This window comes from Oncorhynchus clarkii, chromosome 11 (genome assembly GCF_045791955.1).
Source record: "Oncorhynchus clarkii lewisi isolate Uvic-CL-2024 chromosome 11, UVic_Ocla_1.0, whole genome shotgun sequence".
NCBI lineage: Eukaryota > Metazoa > Chordata > Actinopteri > Salmoniformes > Salmonidae > Oncorhynchus > Oncorhynchus clarkii.
The window spans coordinates 25467581-25491414 of record NC_092157.1 but is presented as its reverse complement, the minus strand read 5'-3'; the positions used below and the strand labels follow the sequence as shown (position 1 = coordinate 25491414).

Sequence of the window (23834 nt, the reverse complement as noted above, 5' to 3'; positions counted from 1 at the left end):
GCGTAAGCAAGGCAAACGCAGCGTTCCATTGGATATGCAATGACGCTGTCAGTGTGATCGAGACGTTAGACATTTTGGCAGTACATCCAACCGGCCTCACAAACGCAGACCATGTGTAACCACCCCAGCCCAGGACCTCCACATTCGGCTTCTTCACCTGCAGGATCGTCTGAGACCAGCCACCCGGGCAGCTGGTGAAACTATGGGTTTGCACAACTGAAGGAATTGCTGCACAAACTGTCATAAACCGTCTCAGGGAAGCTCATCTGCATGTTTGTTGTCCTCACCAGGGTCTTGACCTGACTGCAGTTTGGCATCGTAACTGACTTCAGTGGGCAAATACTCAACTTCGACGGCCACTGGCACGCTGGAGAAGTGTGCTCTTCACAGATGAATCCCGGTTTCAATTGTCCCGGCAAGATGGCATTGTGTGGCGAGCTATTTGCTGATTTCAACACTGTGAACAGAGTGCCCCATGGTGGCGGTGGGGTTATGGTATGGGCAGACAAACTACAGACAGCGAACAAAATGTAATCGATGGCAATTTGAATGCACAGAGATACCGTGACAAGATCCCGAGGCCCATTGTTGTACCATTCATCTGCCGCCATCACCACATGTTTCAACATGATAATGCACAACCCCATGTCGGAAGGATCTGTGCACAATTCCTTGATGACGAAAATGTCTCTGTTCTGGCCTGTATACTCATCAGACATGTCACTCATTGAGCATGTTTGGGATGCTTTGAATCTCCATGGACGACAGCATGTTCCAGTTCCGCCAATATCCAGCAACTTCGCACTGCTATTGAAGAGTAGGACAACATTCCACAGGCCACAATCAACAGCCTGATTAACTCTATGTTAAGATGTGTCGCGCTGCATGAGGCAAATGGTGGTCACACCAGATACGGATTGGTTTTCTGATCCAAGCACCTACTTTTTTTTTTTAAGGTATCTGTGACCACCAAAATCCATGGATTAGGGCCTAATAAATTTAAACTAACTGATTTCCTTATATGAACTGTAACTCAGTACAATCTTTGAAATTGTTGCATGTTGCGTTTATATTTTTGTTCAGTGTACAGACTGACCATCTAATTTACAGACTGTCCTAACTCTCAGACTGACTATCTAACTACAGACTGACCATCTAACTACAGTAATACAGTCTAAGCCAGCCCCTGGATCTATTAGTATCAAACAAACTGACCGTCGCTCCTGTAACCAGACTGACCGTCTCTCTTCTCCTGGCGGATGATGTTCTGACACTCCCCATGGAGGAACTGCAGGTGGTCCGCCACCATCCTCTGCTGGCATTCGTGGATGACTTTGGCGTAGGAGCTGGGATGCAGGTACTTTCGACATCGCACCTCCTCGTCTTTCAACCGTCCTAAAACCTTGGTGGAGTCAGGGAGGGAAGGGAACACATTGGATTGATTCATTTGTTAAATACAGTTAATTGTGCACATGTCAAAGACGCTACTTGCTAACTGGCCCAATCCCAATCGGGCTGAATGACTGCCAACAAACATCAAATGGAACGTATAATTAAACAGAATTTCCAAACGTGGGTCTGCTGTAGACCCATGAAGTTCCTAGTTGAGGTCAGTCCCTCTCTGCTTTCATCATGTCAAAAATAAATGTCCCCCACAAGTTATTTTTTTGTGCCGGTATGGCACACATTCACGACTTTTACTTTGACATGAGGTAAGTAGAGAGGAAGTGGGTCTACAACAGACGCACGCTTGGAAAGTCTCATTTATGTTCTATTAGATGTTTTTGTATAAATGTACCCCCCTGTATAAGGACCAACCCTATGGAAGATCAGCAGAGTAAGTTTAAATTAAATGTTATTTAACGTTGACTTCCGGCAGACTATTACGTTCTTTTTGGAAGCTAATTCCTAGCAACTCTATTGTGCAAATACTAGCGTTGCTAAAAGCAGCTAAAGCGCCTGAGTTTTTCTGAAAAGGAAAGCTACCTCAGTTTGATCGCGTTAGGCTGGTCTGGACATGAGAACCGCAGGCCAGGGCAGCGAGCGAGGCATATCACATATCCCATTTATAGGGAGTTCAGTCACGCTCAGCAGAACAACAGATGGCCAGACACTCCTACACACTGCCGACTGCCCCATTGCCTTTTAAAGCCAGCGTGGTGTTTATCCTGGTTAAAGGGCTATCAGATCACCAATTTACAGGTCCATTCGTGAACAGAGGCCAAGTGCCAAATGGCACCCTACTCCCTATATAGTGCACTACTTTTCGACAAAGCCCATAAGTAGTGGACTACAGTTTATAGTGAATAGGGTGCCATTTCAGACGCAGCAGGCGGCAGCCATGATGTGAGTTAGCTAGCTAATGTAAGGGACTGTCTGTGATCTCTTTTCACTAGAGTCAGTCAGTCAAACAGTAATACACAGATTAAACTCTGACGGTGCTACAGCTGGTTGCTCCATGGGTCTCCGCAGACTCACAGCAGAGCAATGCCCAAGAGTCACCGAGCCTCTGATAAACTAACACCAAGAACCCACAGCAAAATACACCATATCCATTTGTAGCAATGGCAAGTCCCACTATTTAACTGAATTCATAATTTATACTACCCGAACATCAACGGTTTGCCTACATGCTTCCAATGAGACAACAGTATTTCTTAGGGTCACAATAGAGAACAGTAGAGCTCTTGGATTCTATGTACAAAGAATAAAACAGAGAGCAGCGGGTAACAAGGAAGTGAACTACACTACCTGTCCATCAGACATCTTACCCTTTTCCACAACGCTACTGTGAACAGTTAGACCACAGAGATCCTATAATTCATAGAGCACTATAGATCTCTATTAGGTGGACTTACTACAGCCATCTTACCTTTTCCATATACTGTGAGCAGTTGGACTCTTGCAGTAAATTGGAGGCTTCCTGTTTGTAATACTCTCCTGTTTTCGTCAGAAAAGGCCCTTCGAAGATTTCCTGATAAAACTGAAACATAGGAAAAGCCACGCGTGAGTTTAGAGAACACACACGTCGGCATGGACATGCAGTATACTGTACATTAATTAACAAAGGCAAGCACGAACAGTATCAATTATTCAACGGCATAGTGGCTATATAAAAAACGAGTTTCAAAGACAAGCTAACAACTTAAAAATAAAATAATTCACTGTGGGAAAACAGGCTATAGAGTAAACATAAATGACCACTGTCCAGAAATATCTAGAAACCAACATATGACAGATGCTTACTCACCTTGAGAGGAAACTTTTTCTTGTACTGTTCAACATGAACAAAGGAGTTGATAACCCCATGGATTACTTTCTGATTAGGGTCCTCACCGCACCGGTCACTGGAGGAGAACACACTCCATTAGGGGTGATTCCATTTCTATTCAGCATTTAAATGTGTCTTGCAAAATAATTGAATTAAAAGAGTAGAAGGTGACTTGTGGTTTTCAATTTTATTTCAATAAGTAGCCTAACAGTAATAACCTAAACTGGATTAGCCTGCTACAACAATACTATGTCAGAACAGAGCAAAAAGTTATTTATTTATCTTCACAGAAACTAACCTTCAGGCCAAGTCATTATGACAATAACAAATCGCTAAATATGAGAACTGTGCATTTCACCTCAAGAGCTTCTCCTCCAATGCTAGCCTTGTATAATCATAGTGCACATTTGAACCAATAACTACTGTACATATAAACCAAGAACCAACTTTTTGACTTCATTCAGCAGCATCCGTATCAGGACAGCTTGCAGGGGCTCGATCATCAGTTTCCTCCACATGTCTAGTGCTAGCTGAAATTACAGTAAGGAGAATTGTATGAGCACATAATATTGTATGTAAGCACTCAGAAATGCAAACTGATATATTGTGACACTTGTACTGAATAACTGAGAATGTAAGTAATAAGATATGATTGAGACTTACCTCTCCTATCTCCATAAGTGGTTCATTCATGTCAACCCCTCCATAGCCATACTGCAAGTCTGCCTCTGTCAGTTTGTTCTTCTTGATGAACTGTGTGTTGAGGTACCTACATTAGAAAGAGGGAAGAGAAAGTGCAATACACAACATCATATTAAAATAATAACACTTGATAATAACTCTTATCTAGAGTTATTTACCAAAGTGTTGGTAAGACTAGCTCACTATGGGCGACCCATAAGTCTCTACAGATTCAGATGTGTGTGAATGGCCAAGTTCCCAGGGCCTATCAGGCCACAGAGAGAGCAGACAGAAATGCTGGCTCTGATGGCAGTCAGACTATCTACAAGTTGTTTTCACAGCTGTGCTGTCCACTTAGCATCAGCAAGACAGTGATGAGAAGCGATATGAACTATGTATATATACAAAATGATGGGATGACAACGCACTAAATTACCTCTCAAATTGATGAGGAGCTTGTTGTCGAAATATGATTATATCTAAAGCTGTCACTGTGGTGAGGTAGCCAAAGTCTTAAATTTCCCAAAACATCTACCAATGTGAAATATAAAATATCTGCACCTGAGAAATGTAGCTTAGCCTAAATTGTAGAAGTGGCAGTGTTCTTTATATAAGGTGTCAATGGCAGGGTAGGTCAGGAAATAGACATGACTGGGTGATAAGTGCTGGCAGCTATACAATAGCAGTACTCTACTCCAGTACTATCAGATATCACACACACACAAACACATTACCCGCCCAAGTGCACTTGTAAAAATAGATCCAATACCTCTATGGGGTATTGATTTTTAAATGAAGAGGACACACGCAGAAACAGTCAATGGTTGTTGGCACTTCAAAGACAAGCGTTTCAAGGTAACAATCCCCAATAATGAGGGGAGCCTATGGGAGAAGCAGGAAGGACTGAACTCTACAGTAACTACAGTGCTCATGCACCTCATACCGCATTTCTGTGGCAAAATCCTACAAAACACAGCCACAGTCAAGTTCACTGGCACTAAACAATAGGAAAGATAGGGCTTACAGTAAGACTGAACTCATATAAGATGGTCTGTATTATTTCAGATTTAGTCAAACCTGGTGTATTGGCTCGCATATTCCTCTGGGTTCATCAAAACATTCATAAAAAGGATGATGGATATTACCTGTACAAGCAATCCATGTAGTCTGCCCCCTTGCTATACTCCTCCCAGTATCTGTGGTACATAACTAAAACCTTCTCCTCCGACTCCAGAACTTTCTGAAATTACAGACAAAAAAATATAAGTTGGCACCTCAATGAAAAGCAGACAATCAACAAATACAGCTATTAGGCTATCCAATGTTAAGCAATGGAAATGTATCTGAATCAAGTGAAATCAATAGCTTAATGGACTAACATTTAGTAGATAACAGATCACATATATTTCCCCCAAATGATGAATCGTATTTACCTTGTACAATTGTCTGACATGGTTCTCCAGGAACACCTTGGTCTCTGTGTATAACTTTTCACCCAGAGGCTCTGGGTAAGCAACACACAAGGCATAGATGTCACTGATTTTAGAGTAAAGGAGTCAAACACATTCATATGTAACACTGAAGAAGAAAAACATGCAGACATTATTTTCTATTTAAAAAGTGACACGTGAACTTGAAAATGTCCCAAAGTTAACTTTGGCTTGTTTTAATGGCTCGACTACGTAATCACAGACCAGTGGCATTTTAGCCTCCTAAATCATAAGCAAACTAAAACACACAAAAAAACGACCCTTCAGGAACTTTTTTTTTTTTTTTAACTATAGAGCTGAAACGGAAAGGATACGAGAATCTGTCGTTCCATGTGGCCCTCTCCACATAATCAAGCATCACCACAGCCTTGATTGTCGTCAGTAGCTTGTTCCATGTTTCATCAAAGTCCACCACCCGCGGCTTCAAGGACATCGTATGGCTTCTTCTTCAGGCTGAGATAAAGAGGGGAAAATAACAGTTATTGGTGTGATTGCACAGCACTGTAATATTGGAGAAAACTATTTGAGAATTATTAGAGCAGATTAATAATGTATTGTTGTCGAATCAGTTAATATACACTCCAATTTTAATTAGTTAAACATCAGACTGCGAATATGAATGGTATTTTTCCTCTTCTGATTGGATAAACTGTTACATAATATGTATAAATAATTAAACAATACAGATCATTCACTGATCTGCGTGAAGCATAATGATATTAACTCTGATTTGAAGTACTGTTTGCAATTACAATCTCAAACATTGTGTTGTGATAAGGTTAATGTCATTAATTGAACAAATTACAGTTAATGTAACAACTTAAACTAAAAGCCATATCACAAATGGGTCATGTACAAATTTGCAGGGAAATTATTTAAATATTATACTGCATCAGCTCAGTAACACAAATGTCGATTTAGGCCTACATTGCATTAACGTTACACCTCAACATTCAAACAATCAACGAAATTTCATATTAATAGCTAACGTTAAAAAAGGGAATAAACTCGATTGTTGCACCAAATTCACGGGCTGTTACTAGAAAACTAATTGACACATTGTAAACAAAACATTTCGATAAAAGAATCAGTAATCATGGAACCCAACGTTGCTAGCTAACTACATCAGCGATGCTATATGCTAACAATATTCAGTCATTCATGACATGAGTTGAACTGTCACAGGTAGCAAGATGAGTTTAATGCTCACCTTAGATATCCCGCAATACTTTTTTTTAGGCCTGGCTAGCTAGCTTGCAGCTATCCATTCGTCATTCAAGCTAGCTTGTCACTTTCGGAGAATGTTGCTACATGTTAAAGACATAGCTATTTCACTTAGTTAGCTACTCATTGAAGTCACAAACAGTCATATTTTTCTCGAACAATGCCTTAAATTTACTAACCAACCATGTAGCTAGGAAGAAGTACCAAAATATCTAGCTAGGTATAGCTGCTAGCTTAGAGATCCAGTTAAAGCTCGGCATTTCTAACTAGCGACCGATTTGGGGAAGCTTCCTAACGTTAGCTAGCTAGCTGCGACTTCAATACATTTGCACTGACAACACGCTACATCACAGTATCATGGTTTACAGAAACATGTCAACAAGGTTACGTGAAGATTTCCAATATATACATACCTCTAACTAATATATGTGTTAATAAAAGTCAAGTTTCTTCACTGTCACAGGCTTGATCGCTTTCGCTTAGCTACAGCTCTCCATTACCCTACCTTATGGAAAATACCATTGTATCAGCTGTAGGGTGTACTGTATTGGAGTAGTAATTATTTGCATTTAATATAATAATATCAGAGAATGTAAATGTGTATCGTGCACAATGAAAACATGTATATCTAATAAAAGTCACAATTACAGGGGGCGTCGAGTCAAACACTTACAAAAAAAACAAGATTTTAAGGCAAGAACATCCCTATTTTGTAATGGTGTCGGCACAATCTACGGGTACCCGTTAGGGAGCTGTAAGGTAGAGCAAAAAGTCGTTTATGAATGCGTATGAAAACTAATGTACATTTCTTCAGATGTACAAATGCAAGATGTGAAGTATAAATACTAAAATATATACGGTAGGCTATTATTCGTATGATTGGAAGAGTTAAGAACCAGTCTACTTAAAAAGTTGTGTGTCATTCAAGTGGTCTTGAATATTGACTGTGTCAAACTGTATTACTGTATAAAACTTGTTGTTTCGCTCCTGGATGCTGATTGGACGAGCAGCGTTCCAAGCCGTGCTCTATTGGTCATCAAATACACACCTATGCCTGCTAACAGTTCCATCTGAAAAGTATCACTGCGCCTTCAATGAGAATATCATGTTCATGTTGTTGTCAGAATCATCTTTTGTATTGATCTCAACTCGCACATAATTTCCCCTTGCTTCCAGTCTAACATTTAGTTTGGTACAGCCGGGGTTAATATCGCTTAGTACCATACATAGAGTGCCCAGAGACAAGACAACTTTTTCTGAGCCATCACGCAACAACGTCACTATCATGGAAATATCCAAGTAATTGTCAATAGAAAAAAATCTAAAACAAACTAAAATGTAGCTAGTGTACTGTCATTCCAGGTTCATTGTTTGACGTGACTAGCTTGCGAGTGACAATAACTTTATCCAGCCTGCATAGACACCATTTTGTTTAGAATGGACGACCAGTCCAAATAATTTGACAACTAACCCAAGATAAACCAGAGCCTGTCGTTTCCAACGGGAGCAAATTCATCATAGTGGGCAGAACAAGCAAGGAGGTTGGCAGAGCTAGTTAGATTGATTCGTTCTAGCATTTATTTGCATAATTTTTTGGAAACTTTTTCAAGGGGTAAAGTCTACAAAACGCAGTCCACTTTGTTTGGTACAGATCCTGGTTTTGGAAACATGAAAATTGGAGATCAAATGTTTCATCGATGAGAAAATTTGCAGAATGTCGGACAAAATCCATCTTCTCCCACTGCCGGCCACTGGGCTTCCTCTCATCACCATATTTGATAGTGAGTGGAAACGCCAACCGGATGCTTCACATATATACATCCGTTGACTCATCTGACTCATTGTTCTATCTGTGACAAAGCCTTTTGCATAGCAACGAAGCAAAACTAATGAATGACTGCCTTCGCGTCTATAGTAACATGACCAAAAGAACAAACAACCAGATTTTTGTCCGGACTATATTTTCTGGTGGAAGAATGAAATTGTATGAATTGACTCATCAAAATAACTTTTAATGAAAATATGTAATTCATTGTTATTTTAATATGTTGGTAACAGTTTTATAAAAGCAATAAGGAACGTGAGGCAGTGCTGTGTCACGGAAACAGCCATTTACCTGTGACTGTATTCATTGCTTAATTCATTATTTAGGTTATATTCATATCATATTACATTTACACGAAATACACACACTGTGTCAATATAATGTATTTGCCTAGAGGCACATCTTTGTTAAATAAGGAGATCCAGAGATGCATCTACAATTTAGGACCTGTCTGCCCAAAATGTTGAAAATTAACATAACGTACTCTTAGCACATAAACAACATTCAATTACAATTAGACTGAATGACATTATATGTACTTTAGTTTCAAAGTTAGATATAAATTGTAATCTCATGTAACAATCTCTCATAGATACTTATACAAATATTTGGTAGTGTTGTGTTGGTGGGAAGTCTGTCTGTAGCCAAAGGGGTCGATTTACTGACCTAAAACCACCAGATGTCGCTCGCTACTCACTTTTATTCGATCGATACTCTGCTACAAGTAGTAGGCTTAGCTACAGTAGCTATGGACAAAGTAACACAGACAGACCTGAATGGTGCTGAGCCTTCCGGATCAGACAAATCTCAAGATCTGGACCATGTGAATGGGTGTTACAGGGTAGATCGGGTGTGCACTTTGACTGGGGTGGGGATTTGGCCGCAGCAGTTCAACGTTCCAAGAAGAAAGTTAGCTCTGTCCAATCAAAAACACTTTAAATTATACGCATCGCGAGCGTACGATCTATTATGATTTTTAAATAAATACGGTTAAAATTTCCATTGAACTCTAATCGATAGCGATATTTGTTGATCTTAATTTTGAGGTATTTAGCCACACATTAGCCAACAACGCACCTAGACTCAGTTCACAGCCAGCTAAAGTAATTTATATTCGCAGTACTTTTCAAATTTGGTTTGGAAGCCATTGAGTTCCTAGCAGATTTCAGCTGCATCGGAGCTGACGTGGTGTTACGTGTGCGTTGGTTCTCAGACCATCCATTCGAGGCGTAATCAGTGATTTAACGTTAATCAGTGGCTGCATTCGCTATCTATTGGTAAGATAGCGAGAGAGAAAAAAACGATACTACCCGGCTAGCTAAGTTAGTAAATAGCTAACGACTGCTTATTCAACTTGTTACTTAGCTAGCGACTGTACCAATCTAATAATGTAACATCCAGTGGCCTAACTGTAACGTTAGGTTGCTAGCTTTAGCTGCCACCACCACCTTGAGCATGCAAACGGACAGGATAGCTTGAAAGTGGAAACAATATGGTTGACTATTGTGAACCTTGCTAGCACCCAGTCACGGTCAAGACCAGAGTTTAATGTAGTTACGCTTAGGCACACAGTGTTCTGGCATTGGTGACCCACAGCCAGGATGTGCAGTAGCACAGTGCAGGGTTTTGTTCCAACACAGTATCGTTAGCAATTGGCAGAGGTAGTAGTATGACGACTAACGTGAATTAGCCAATCATTCATTTGCCCACCTTTTTGTTCTTTATAGGACGATTATCATGGCAAGCAATGCCTGTCAAATGCAGGAGCAGGGCAGCGGTGGTTCGCTATCATCACTAGCACAGGTATTTAAAATGGAGATAGACCTTCCTCAAAGTGTTATGATCTGCAGATGTCCATCATCCCTAAGCATAGTCTCCAGATGACTGTGATGCTGTTGCCTTGCATACAAGCCAGACATATCAACTGTTAATGGGAGATTTCATTTCCCAGGTAGCAACAAGGAGAGCAAAATCAGAGGACAGAAACTCAAACGAAGATGTTTCTAATGCACACAACAGGAGAGAGCTTCCCTCCAGAAGACAGGCATACAGGTATTACTTTAAATTAAAGTGTAGAATAATAGAGCTGCAATACATTTATTTCACAGTCATCTTTGCAAATGTGTTTTTCTCCCCAGAAAAGTGTCTTCAGATCCAGCAGGTCCAAAAGTTGAAGAGATAAAAGAAGAGGTAGCGCCTTGCAGTGTCCCACCAGGGCCCGGCATGCCAGCCTCTATTTATCAGACAAACCATGGCCAGTTCAGTAAGTCTCACTGGAAGGGACATGTGTTTCAAAAATAAATATGTTTATTTAAAAATCCAGATGTATTTGACACATCTCAGTCTCTGATAGTCCATAGTTGATTTGGTTATGTGAAAGGACAAGACCGCATACTACACGCTCTTAATTAATAAACTGATGTAATTGGCAGCTGTTTACACCATTTCTGCATAACCAAATGGTATGGGACGTCTGTGTAATGCTCAAATGATGACATTCCTGTCTAGTGCCTTTTCATTTTTAAACACGTAGGCATAACGTTTTCACCTAATTTGGAGTGTCCAAGCTTTAACAACAAAACAAACAATGATTGTTTAATTTCCCCCCCTGGATTTATTTATCAGTAGTGGCAAAGGTCATGAGGCCCCAATAAATGTAAATGTAGAAGTTCTGGTGACTTTCTAAAATGACATTCTACTCCAAAATTATAATATGCTGACAAATATAATTTCCCTCTCCATAATTAAGCCCAGCAACATATTGGTCCATATCAAATTAAATGTCACATGCACCAAATAAAACAAGTGTAGACTTTACTGTGAAATGCTTACTTACGTACTTATGACGAGCACATTCCCAACAATGCAGTTAAAAGTAAGAAAATGAACAAATGGATAAAAATAAAATAGTAACACAATAAAGAGGCTATTACAAGGAGTACCAGAACAGTGTACGAGGTAGTTGGGGTGATACATTTTATATTTTTGTACCTTTTTATTTAACTAGGCAAGTCCATTAACAAATTCTTATTTTCAATGACTGCATAGGAACAGTGGGTTAACTGCCTTGTTCAGGGGCAGAACGACAGATGTTTACCTTGTCAGCTCAGGGATCCGATCTTGCAACCTTTCCATTACAAGTCCAACACTCTAACCACTAGGCTACCTGCCACCCCAAATGATTAAGGTAATACTGTATGTACATGTAGGTTTGATTAGGTGATTGATTGAAGTACATGTAGGAAGGGGGTGAAAAGCAGAAAATCCGGGTAGTCGTTTAATTAACTGTTCAGCAGTCTTATGGCATTCAGGTAGAAGCTGTTCAGGAGCCTTTTGGTCCCAGACTTGGTGGTCCAGTACCGTTTGGACCATAATAGGTCTTTAGTGATATGGAAACTGAAGAACTTGAAGCTCTCGACCGTCTCAACTATAGCCCTGTCGATGTGAATGGGGGCGAACTCGGCCCTCCGTTTCCTGTAGTCCACAATAAGCTGACGTTAAGGGAGAGGTTGTTGTCCTGGCACCACACTGGCAGGTCTCTGACCACCTCCCTGTAGGCTGTCTCATTGTCATCGGTGATCAGGCCTACCACCGTCATGTCGTCAGCAAACTTAATGATGATGTTGGAGTTGTGTGCGGTCATGTAGTCGTGGGTGAACGGGGAGTACAGGGAGGGGGCTAAGCACACACCCCTGAGGGCCCCCCATGTTGAGGGGCAGCATAGTGGATGTGTTGTTGCCTATAATCACCACCTGCAGGCGACCTTCAAAGTCCAGTATCCAATTGCAGAGGGAGGTGTTTAATCCCAGGGTGCTTAGCTTATTGATGAGCTTGGAGTGCACTATAGTGTTGAATGCTGAGCTGTAGTCAATGAACAGCATTCTCATGTAGGTGTTCATTTTGTCCAGGTGGGAAAGGGTAGTGTAGAGTGCAATAGAGATTGTGTCATCTGTGGATCTGTTGGGGCAGTATGTGAATTGGAGTGGGTCTAGGGTGTCTGCGATGATGGTTTTGATGTGCAGCCTTTCAAAGCATTTCATGGCTACGGATATGAGTGCTACACAATAATAACACAACCTAGTCATTTAGACAGGTTACCTTGGCCTTCTTGGGCACAGGGACTATGTTGGTCTGCTTGAAACATGGGTCAGGGAGAGGTTGAAAATGTCAGTGAAGACACTTGTTGTTGGGTCATCACATGCTCAGAGTACGTGTCCTTGTAATCTGTCTGAATGTTAACCTGTTTTTAAATGTCTTACTCAAATCTGCTACAGAGAGCGTGATCACACAGTTGTCCGGAACAGCTGGTGCTCTCATGCATGTTTCGGTGTTGCTTGCCTTGATGCAATGATAGAAGGCATTTAGCTAGTCTGTTAGGCTTGCATCACTTTGCAGCTCGTGTCTGGGTTTCCCTTTTGTAATCCATGATAGTTTGCAATTCCTGCCATATCCGACAAACATCAGAGCTGGTGTAGTAGTATCTGATCTAAGTCCTGTATTGACACTTTGCCTGTTTGATGGTTCGTCGGACACCGTAGCAGGATTTTCTTATAAGCGTCTGGATTTGTGTTCTGCTCCTTGAAAGCGGCAGCTCTAGTCTTTAGCTCAGTGTGGATGTTGCCTGTAATCCATGGCTTCTGGTTAGGATATGTTTGTATGGTCACTGTGTGGACTATGTCGTCCATGCACTCAAGCCCCGTTTCCATTGGCACGTTGGAAGTCGGTAAAAGGTTAGCGTTGTCGCTAGCATAACAGGCTAGCTAGCTAGTTTAATTTCTATCTTGCTTGCCATGGCATTGGCTATTAGCTAGCTAGTTAACCAAGCAAACCAAACAACAGGTTTAATACAGTATGATGTAGCTACCTAGCTTTTAATATGACCTGGCCAGCTAAAATTCCTGCTAGCTCACGTTAGCTAACTAGCTTGTTTCAACTTTGATTTGCATGCTAACGTTAGGTAGCTAGCATTCGAGGGCTGACTGTTCTCATACAATTATATTGTGTAGTGCAAAAATGAATGGATCCAGCTATGTTGGTAATTTGTGTCATGTCTGACTACTGCAGTACTGTTTGTCCAGCAACAAGCCCAGATGAGCTAGCTAAACTTTGTCAGCATCCAGCAGTGATCAGCTTGGTGGTTCAATAGAAATGGTGTCACCAGCCCGAATTCCATTTGAGCTGGCACCAGTTGTGAAATTGGGCTGCGCTGGCCCGGGTTTTCCTCGAACCAGCTCGAATTTGGCCCTAATTGGCCCTCCTTTTAAGTGCCAGTGGAAACTGGGCTTTATTAATGAAGCCAGTGACTGATGCGGAAAATCCTCAATGCCATCGGATGAAGCACGGAACAAATTCAACCTGTGCTAGTGAAATAGTCCTGTAACTTCATCGGAAGACTTACCTATTGATTGCATCGCTGGTACTTCATGTTTGAGTTTTTCTTGTAAACAGGAATTAAGAGGATGGAGTTATGGTCAGATTTTTCAAATTGAGGGCGAGTGAGAGCTTTGTATGCGTCTCGTATGTAGAGTAGAGGTGGTGGTAAATAGACAGCTACGAAAAATATAGATGAAAACTCTTGGTAAATAGTGTGGTCTACAGTTTATCATGAGGTATTCTAACTCGGGCGACCAGAACCTAGAGAATTCCTTAATATTAGAGATTGCGCAACAACTGTTGTGGACAAAGATACACAATAACATATTGGTCCATATTATCAGGGAGGTGTGCTATTTAGCAATAAGCATGATCACCTTTAGTAGCCCAACTGATGCAGCGTAGTCACTGGCTATGAATAAATAAGCTGAAGCAGATAGTTGCCGATCTGTATTTACCTCATTGGGCCAATCATTACCTATGGGGTAAATGCAGGCCCTGGGTCAATTTAACCCCTATTCGTTTGTTGTCCTCAGTTGCTTTTACTCAGGATGGTGCCATCCAGCTGACCAGTGCTCTACCTAGGGGACTACAGGCCTTGCAGCCTCTGACCATGTCCAACTCTGGAAACTCCCAGTCTGCTGCAGCCATCGTCCAGTATTCCCAACAGTCAGGAGATGGCACTCAGCAGTTCTATATGCAAGGCAACAAGGGGATGGTCAAAGGTAAATGCTCTAGACCCTCACCATCAAGGTCTGCCATCAATTGGATTAGATTGGATTATTAGCAGAGGTTAAATTGGGCCGGAGCCCGCCTGGGTTGAGAACGGCACCTATGATCCAAACGAGAGACAGGTGGGGATGAGCCCCAGTACCATTGGTTATGCGAATTTTGCCTACAACGATATCTCATAAATTGTTGTCCACATTTTATTTTCTCAACCAACAATACGAGTAATCAACAGCAAAATCAGACAACCCCATAGTAGAATAGTTGACCTATTTAGTTGGTCAGCTTATAAAAATGATAAAAAGAATCCTATTAAATTACTAGAAGGGCTATGTCATAAACCTTCGAAGATCCAGAATGGGTTGAAAATGGCAGCCATATTGGTCATGGAGAAATCCAAACCAGTCTATATAATTGGAATGAATGGCACTAGAGGCATAATCTTGATTTTACTTATGCAAGAAAAATATAACAAAGGCGTGATATATCAGAAATTGTGTATTATAAATATTTTTGTCAACTTTAAAATATTGCCATATAATCATAAATACATTTTATATGGGTTGTATACCAATTTTCTGTATAAATAGCCTCTAAAATATATTTCAACAGACCATAAATGTATACATTTTTGTTTTCTTGGTAAGCTGAGCGTGCTGTTGTATGATACAATATAGCAATATAACCTGTTTCATTTACAACTTGTCTAAGGCTGTGGATTGACTGCGTAGGTGCCGTTAAAGAGGTCAATGGAACGCAGACCGTGGGGGATAGAAGGACGCTGGATTGGCGAACATTCAACAAATCTAACAAAGTGGATATTTGTGAAATTTGTCATGGTTGATGTATTGTAACAGGCTCACAATGTGGTTACTAAAGTTTGATTTGGATATACACTGAGTGTACAAAACATTAAGAACACCTTCCTAATATTGAGTTGCACCCCAACCATTTGGCCCTCAGACTCTACAAGGTGTCAAAAGCGTGCTGGCCCATGTTGACTCCAATGCTTCCCATAGTTGTCAAGTTGGCTGGATGTCCTTTGGGTGGTGCATCACCTTCGATAAACATGGGAAACTGTTGAGCGTTTAAAACCCAGCAGTGTAGCATTTCTTGATGCAAACCGGTGCACCTGGCCCCTACCACCATACCCCTTTCAAAGGCACTTACATATTTTGTCTTGCCCATTCATCCTTTGAATAACACACATACACAATCCATGTCTCAAGGTTTAAAAAATATTATTTAACCTGTCTCCCCTTCATCTACACTGATTGAAGTGGATTTAACAAGTGACACCTAGGGATCATAGCTTTCACCGGGTCAGTTTGTCATGGAAAGAGCAGGTGTTCTTAATGTTTTGTACACTAAGTGTATTTGGCTGGTTTTGCTGCATTACATTTAGAAGTTGTCCCTTTTTCAGGTTTAGAAGAAGTGACTTCGTATAAGCTGGTAGCATACAGTGGGGCAAAAAAGTATTTAGTCAGCCACCAATTGTGCAAGTTCTCCCACTTCATAGGTACACTTCAACAATGACAGACAAAATGAGGGAAAAAAATCCAGAAAATCACATTGTAGGATTTTTAATGAATTTATTTGCAAATGATGGTGGAAAATAAGTATTTGGTCAATAACAAAAGTTTATCTCAATACTTTGTTATATACCCTTTGTTGGCAATGACAGAGGTCAAACGTTTTCTGTAAGTCTTCACAAGGTTTTCAAACACTGTAGCTGGTATTTTGGCCCATTCCTCCATGCAGATCTCCTCTAGAGCAGTGATGTTTTGGGGCTGTTGCTGGGCAACACAGACTTTCAACTCCCTCCAAAGATTTTCTATGGGGTTGAGATCTGGAGACTGGCTAGGACACTCCAGGACCTTGAAATGCTTATTACGAAGCCACTCCTTCGTTGCCCGGGCGGTGTGTTTGGGATCATTGTCATGCTGAAAGACCCAGCCACGTTTCATCTTCAATGCCCTTGCTGATGGTAGGCTTTGTTACTTTGGTCCCAGCTCTCTGCAGGTCATTCACTAGGTCCCCCCGTGTGGTTCTGGGATTTTTGCTCACTGTTCTTGTGATCATTTTGACCTCACGGGGTGAGATCTTGCGTGGAGCCCCAGATCGAGGGAGATTATCAGTGGTCTTGAATGTCTTCCATTTCCTAATAATTGCTCCTACAGTTGATTTCTTCAAACCAAGCTGCTTACCTATTGCAGATCCAGTCTTCCCAGCCTGGTGCAGGTCTACAATTTTGTTTCTGGTGTCCTTTGACAGCTCTTTGGTCTTGGCCATAGTGGAGTTTGGAGTGTGACTGTTTGAGGTTGTGGACAGGTGTATTTTATACTGATAACAAGTTCAAACAGGTGCCATTAATACAGGTAACGAGTGGAGGACAGAGGAACCTCTTGAAGGTCTGTGAAAGCCAGAAATCTTGCTTGTTTGTATGTGACCAAATACTTATTTTCCACCATAATTTGCAAATAAATTCATTAAAAATCCTACAATGTGATTTTCTCGATTTTTATTTTTTTCTAATTTTGTCTGTCATAGTTTGTGTACCTATGATGAAAATTACAGGCCTCTCCTAGTGGCTGATTTAAATACTTTTTTGCCCCCGGAACTGACCCTCTCACAATCGTTCAACCCAAATCACAGCCGTGCAACCCCAAAGAATTGTAGGCCTCTACGACCCTTGCCCATACTGCAAAAACATTCCAGGGAAAACACTAACCAGCTGTTGTTGAAGGTCCAATGCAGATGTTTTCTATCTCTATATCAAATCATTTCTAGCAATGAATTACCTTGCTGTGATTATCAACAATTAAAAAAATTATAAACCTTAGCAAGAATTGAAATGGCTTCTCAAGCAAGAATTGTGCTAGGACTGTCTGGGAGGTGTTCAGTGGAGGCTGCTGAGGGGAGGACGGCTGGAACAGATTAAATGGAATGGCATCAAACACATGGAAACCATGGGTTTGATACCATTCCACTTATTCCGCTCCAGCCATTACCACTAGCCCGTCCTCAGGGAAAACTGAAAATTAGCTGTTATTGTCAGTGGTTTGGAACTCTTTCATAATGACTCATTTTCCGTATGGTGATGTCAACATGGAAGGCCAAAACGCCATCTTACCAAAACAGGCAGAAATTTCAGGCAGTCTTTTCAAACAGCCCTTACACACATTTTATTTCATTTTTGAAATGGAACCTTTATTTAACTAGGCAAGTCAGTGAAGAACAAATTCTTATTTTACAATGACGGCCTTCTGGGGAACAGTATGTTAACTGCCTTGTTCAGGGGCAGAACGACAGATTTTTTTTACCTTGTCAGCTCGGGGATTTGATCCAGCGACCTTTCGGTTACCGGCTCAACGCTCTAACCACGAGGCTACCTGCCGCCCCAAAAAGGGCATTATCATAATTTTCACAGTATTATTCCAACCTCATTATGTGGAAATATATATAAAACTCAGGAAAATCACGTTATTGACTGCACTGGACCTTTAAATTAGTCATGAAGGCTGTACTACTGCAAAGTACTCTTCATCGGGATCCCTGGCAGGAGTCTCCAGAAGCGCCAATATATCCAGAACAGCGCTGCCAGGATCTTGATGAGAGTGCAGAAACACCGTCACATCACCAACATCCTGGAATCTCTGCACTGGCTCCCTGTCTCATTCCCGGATTGAATTCAAAACCCTCTTGCAGTCTTTCCAGTGTACTCATGGCAGTGCCCCTTTTTATCTCAAATAACTTTTCTCCCTCCATAACCCCACCCGCACCCTCAGGTCAAGCAATATTCTGCTCTCCCACACCCCCCAGGACCAAGTTCCGCTCCTTGGGGGATCGGGCATTCTGCTCGACCGCCCCAAACCTCTGGAATGCACTCCCGGACCACCTGAAAGCACAACAGACTCTGGGCTCCTTTTAAAACGGGCCTAAAGACCTTTCTCTTTTAGGAAGGCTTTCTGTTGATAGCTGCGCTCTTTGGTGTCTTTGTCTCTTATAGTGTCAGCTGGGTTATTTGTGTCAGTTGCCCTGTCTAGTTGTGTCCATTTCTTTTTCTATTTGGTTAAAAAAAAATCTAGATTTTATGCACTTAGAGATGATTCTGTATAATGAAAAGCGCTTTTAAAATGTATTAAATTATTAAAGCTTGGACACTTCAAATTAAGTGAAAAAAGTCACTCAACTGGAATGTCAGAATTTGAGCATTTACAATTATGTTTTCACTAGTTTATTAAGTATTTAAGTAGTGTTAAGTAGAGTGATGTCATGTGTTTTTGTCAGTTGTTTATGTTAGTGTATTGGATAATTCACATTCAATACCCAATCCAATGTTTTAAAAAGCTGTACAAATAATCTTGAAAAACATGGTAATATGAAGACATTTGAGAAGCAACTCAAACCTTTTGTCGGACCAAAAAAATAAATAATGAAATACGGGTACATACCAGTGTAGGGGGAGGACTCATAGAGCAATGCATGTCATCATTGACATCAGGAGGCAAATGATGTCATAGTGATGTCAATGCCCTTAATTGTGATTGCACACATAGCTGGTGGTTTTGGAGATATTTCTGTTAGAGAGCTGAGATAAAGGGTTTCTTTTGGACCTCTTAAGAACCGATATGGCTGTTGCTGGGGATGAGACTGAGTCAGGTATGTTAACTTTAATCTTTTGCTTCATGAGAAAGTTGAAGAGAAAATGGTAACTGTAGAGGAACTCTTCTGCCTTTGTGCGACACTAATACTGTACAGCCTGCGTAGCCTCTGCTTTTTGGATTCATGATTAACTGTACAAGATTGTTATTGTATGATAATATCACAGCTGTCTACAGACATTAGCTAATAAAATAGAAAGAAAATGTTCTATAAAGGTATTGAACTCACCATGACGTAATAAAGGTATTGAAAATGTGTTGATATCCAGAGAGCTGAGGTTTTTAAGATATGACACAGTTGTTGTATTGCTTAGGATTTATTTTCTTCCACAAAGCAAATACATTAGAATTTACATGTCATTTAACATGAGTATCCTTGAATGTCTTGGTTTGACTTTTATAAAACTGCAAAACAGCCTGGGAAATATCAGTCTTGTGAAATAAAAAGCAGATTGCAACACGCTGAATACGATTGGAAAATGTTCAGTGTTTCCCTGTGCGCTCTGTCTGTCCATCCCCCCTCCCCTCTCTTCTCTCCCTCTCTGTGAAATGCTCCGATGCTCTGCCCACTCAAAGCACACACACAGTGGCTGACGTCACTTGTTTTCCTGGAACAGGACCCCAGCAGGGAAATGTAAATGCTAACCGGCAAATAAGATGGACATTGACGTCAGTCCCAGTCATGCTGTGATTACAGGCCGTTCCTTTTGCGAGAGCAAGACGTTACCAGATTAATCACCATATGCAATGATATGCAGGCAGCTCCCATGGCACAGAGAAGGGTTATTTAAGGAGAAGTAGGCTACTGTACACAGAGTTGGGAATAACACTCTCAGTGCTTCATCAAATGGTTTGCTTCTACAAAACAATGTTCTTTGTTCTCTGACTGATTTTGGATGGAATTATGCACAAATTGAAACTATCATGTTGAATTGAAATTCAAATAGTAAAATTCCTAGGCATTTTATTTTGTTCAGCTCTCTGTAGAGCCTGTCTGTGTAGCGATCATATCCTCTCTCACGTCCCCACTCACACCCATAGGAATCGGATGACATCAGAACCTTATTGCGTAATCCACCGACGTATTCTTCCATACCTTTTAGTCACTGTGAATTAATTAGACAACTTACCTTTCTGTACTTTGAAGGCGGTGGATGCCTTCTGTTCAGCAAGTTAGCAGCTAATACAAATGGTTGTGCTCTAAGAAGTGTTCCCCATTTCTGTGTTTCTGTCAGCTTCCACTGGTGACATGTCAGGCTACCAGATCTGCACTCCCACCTCCAGCCTGCCCCAGGGCGTTGTGATGGCTGGCTCCCCAGGCTCCCTGCACAGCCCCCCACACGTGGCTGACGAGACCACACGCAAGAGACAACTCCGCCTCATGAAGAACAGGTAGTCTACACCCACATAAAAAATACTACAGTTTACTATAGAATACTACAGTACTTACTATAGAATGATGTAGTATACTGTAGAATACTATACCACACACTAGTATCCCTCGATCATGTGTAGTACTTAGTTTAGATTTTTGTAGTATACTGTAGAATACTATAGTAAATAATATGGTATTATCCACACAAAAAACACTGTAGTAAATAATATAGAAATGTCAGCAAAAACACCACAGTCCACAAAAACAAGACCTTTTTTAAACTACAATATTTAAATTGCATGTACACTGCCAATTCCCCTCCCCCATATTCTAATTTGTGCCACCCTTGCCAAGTATTGTGTTCCCTATGGTTACATACCTACAGGTTATGGAGCATTTACCCTTTTAGTATTTCTCCAGTAGGTTTCCTCAAGGAGAAATTCCCACACGTTTATGTAAAAAATAATAAAACAAAAACACTAAAGTAAATGCTACAGTATGCTAGAGTCCGCAAAAACACTACAGTAAATAATACACTATACTACAGTCCCCCAAAAATACATGAAATACTACAGTCCACAAAAATACTACAATAAATACTATAGTATACTACAGTCCAAAAACACTACAGTGAATACTACACCATACTAAAGTCCCCCAAAAATACATTAAATACTACAATCCACAAAAACACTACAATAAATACTATAGTATACTACAGTCCAAAAACACTACAGTGAATACTGCAGTAAAGTCTGCAAAAACACTACAGTGAATACTGCAGTAAAGTCTGGTATTCTTGCCATGGTATACACTATAGTATTTTTTTCAAGTGGGTACTAAACAGTCTTATGATCGATTCCTGCATGAGAATGTTGGCTAATCATGATGGAACAGATAATTATAAAAATGCTAATAACTAGATTTTTTCATTCATAAATGCTACTAATTAACATGCATGTGCTGTATACTGCATTCTTGGGCTGCCTTTTTTGAGTGCCACCATTTGCCTCAGAACACACACGGACATGCTTGTGCATTTTTGTGCTTTGTCGTGCTTTCACCTGAATGTTTGTCACTAAAGACTATCTTTTCTGTTGACATTTACACTCTGCAATTGCATGTAGTATTATGTCACGATTTTGCACAGGCAAATGTAGTCTCCTGCATGTTGAATTTTGTAAAATTCCTAATTAGTCACTCTGTGGTGGTGTTATTGCTTAAGTTCGTTACCATTATCAGTCTTGACTGAAACTTACTGTGAGTGATTGTTAAAATACTGGATGTAAGCCTTTCTTGTTATGGACGTATGGCCTTGGTATCTTTGTCTGTAGCTACCAGTCTTTTTACGGAGGCTGTGTGTTGTTGCTTCCAGGGAGGCTGCCCGCGAGTGTCGCCGAAAGAAGAAGGAATATGTAAAATGTCTTGAGAATCGGGTGGCTGTGCTCGAAAATCAAAACAGGACTCTCATTGAGGAACTAAAAGCGCTTAAAGACATCTATTGCCACAAAGTTGAATGACCACAGACTGCTAATGGCTTGAGGGTGCGCCGCAGTAACAGTTTACAGATAACTGTAAGGGTATCCTGGAGAATCCGCTTTGACTCGATGTCCAGCATCTGCTCTCACACACCAAAATATACAAAAACAACACCTCTTTTCCCGATCCACTTGTTTAGAAGACATGTTCCGTACTGTCGTCATACAACATTTTACAGTATCTGGCCAGTTGTGGCGCGAGTACAGCGAGTATTATGAGGTGCCCCTGTTGCTTTTCCTTGTTGCAGGCAGGCAGCCAAAGAGTGCCGGCGGAGGAAGAGAGAGTATATTCGCTGTCTGGAGACTCGCCTCACCATGCTGGAGGCCCAGAACAAGAAGCTCATGGATGAGCTAAACTACTTTAAGGAAATGTATGGACTTAAGTCGAGTCAGTAACAGTACAGCATACTGTACATACAAACCATGTAGAGACATGTTATTTATGCCTATCATAACCAGCTACTGTACATAACATTGCACAGTAATGTGTTTATTTTCAATAAAATATGCCATATGGTTGTATGGCATTCGCTTTTAAATTGTTTTAAACATTCTCATCGAAGATCTGTTATTTGAAGATTTATCAGACAAAATGCTCCCAGAGGTTTATCTTGAATGACATGTGGAGTCTCAGGCCTGCACATATAGCAATGTATAGGCATTATTTTGTAGAGACTAGGGCTTGCATAGAGAGCTCTATCTTAAATGACATTTTACAAAGAAACTAACCAGCATATATTACTGTTCTATAAGAGGGATAAAAAATACAAATAAAAAGTTTATTGTACTATTTCATTACTATTTATTTAGTTGTTTTTTATTGTTAGAAATCTTATATGCTTCATGCACAGTGCTTTTTTGTTTTACATTTCTGTATTTAATCTTCGTAAAGAGACGTTTTATTGGTTGATTGTAAATTAATATATACCCTGATGTCACAAAGCACAAACCTGCCGAGCTTTTGTTCATAGTTCATGTGTTTGTAATGTTGTTAAAAGTTTGTCTAAAACAATTCAGCTAAGTTAACCCATGACCCTTCTTGAATGTATTTCTCTAATCTGCACTATTGTTCAAATTCAAGTATATTGTTTTGTAAGTGGAAAAACTCCTTATAATGCTTTGATATCAATTTGATTCTCAAATAAAATGTTTTACACAGCATTAAAAATCACATTTTTGGTGTGATTTCTCTATTTTACTTAACTGACCTTGAAATAGTTTTCATATTGCTCAAAGTGTTAGTTGCAGTAACACATGATTTTAACGCAATAATGGGCTCCCTGTCCCAGGTACTTTACAATGAATGAAAACATTTGCTTACTTACAAAAGATGCATCATAATATGCCTGCCTGTACCAAATCTCCAGCTGTGAATATACATTTGATTAATTACATTTGATACATATACAGTGCATTCAGAAAGTATTCAGACCCCTAGAATATTCCAAATGTTGTTACTTTACAGCCTTATTCTAAAATGGATTAAATAAAATGTCCTCTGCATTCTACACAGAATACCCCATAATGACAAAGCGAAAACGGGTTTTTAGACATTTTTGTAAATAAATAAAAAACAGAAACACCTTATTTGCATAAGTATTCAGACCCTTTGCTATGAGTCTCGAAGTTGAGCTCAGGTGCATCCTGTTTCCATTGATCATCCT

At 40.4% G+C, this 23834-nt stretch overlaps 2 protein-coding genes across 12 annotated transcripts in view; one reads left to right on the top strand and one right to left on the bottom strand.

Moving 5' to 3' along the window:
* Positions 1-20568, bottom strand: part of LOC139420408 (cullin-2-like) — a 34263-nt gene extending 13695 nt beyond the window's left edge. For 2 of the 9 annotated variants that reach the window (XM_071170473.1, XM_071170481.1), the window contains exons 1-9: positions 7080-7183; positions 5757-5895; positions 5386-5488; positions 5098-5192; positions 3935-4040; positions 3719-3801; positions 3251-3347; positions 2873-2983; positions 1216-1402 (exon numbers count right to left, since the gene is read on the bottom strand). In XM_071170473.1, coding sequence (XP_071026574.1) covers positions 1216-1402; positions 2873-2983; positions 3251-3347; positions 3719-3801; positions 3935-4040; positions 5098-5192; positions 5386-5488; positions 5757-5875 — 901 coding nt within the window. In that variant the 5' untranslated portion in view covers positions 5876-5895; positions 7080-7183. Of the gene's footprint in view, positions 1-1215; positions 1403-2872; positions 2984-3250; positions 3348-3718; positions 3802-3934; positions 4041-5097; positions 5193-5385; positions 5489-5756; positions 5923-6652; positions 7047-7079; positions 7184-20387 lie in introns of those variants that run through there. The other 7 variants (XM_071170477.1, XM_071170482.1, XM_071170474.1 and 4 more) reach the window with 5 other exon arrangements.
* LOC139420410 (cAMP-responsive element modulator-like) lies at positions 10655-23342 on the top strand. 3 transcript variants are annotated; one of them, XM_071170483.1, is made up of 4 exons: positions 10655-10754; positions 14401-14589; positions 20493-20649; positions 22008-22389. In XM_071170483.1, the coding sequence occupies exons 1-4, from the start codon at positions 10715-10717 to the stop codon at positions 22150-22152; spliced, it is 531 nt and encodes a 176-aa protein (XP_071026584.1). In that variant the 5' UTR covers positions 10655-10714; the 3' UTR covers positions 22153-22389. The 3 variants fall into 3 exon arrangements, with proteins under 3 accessions (XP_071026584.1, XP_071026586.1, XP_071026585.1); XM_071170485.1 differs by lacking the exons at positions 10655-10754; positions 14401-14589 and adding an exon at positions 19110-19255 and having other exon boundaries at positions 22008-23342; XM_071170484.1 differs by lacking the exons at positions 10655-10754; positions 14401-14589; positions 22008-22389 and adding exons at positions 19110-19255; positions 22419-22800.
* Positions 23343-23834: the final 492 nt, after the last annotated feature.

What these genes read in the sequence shown, in the direction of transcription:
- LOC139420410 (XM_071170483.1), top strand. Translation starts at nt 10,715, where the DNA reads ATGCCAGCCTCTATTTATCAGACAAACCATGGCCAGTTCA. An exon ending in CAACAAGGGGATGGTCAAAG is followed by an intron (nt 14,590 to 20,492) that starts GTAAATGCTCTA and finishes TGTTTCTGTCAG; the next exon opens with CTTCCACTGGTGACATGTCA. An exon ending in CTCCGCCTCATGAAGAACAG is followed by an intron (nt 20,650 to 22,007) that starts GTAGTCTACACC and finishes TGTTGCTTCCAG; the next exon opens with GGAGGCTGCCCGCGAGTGTC.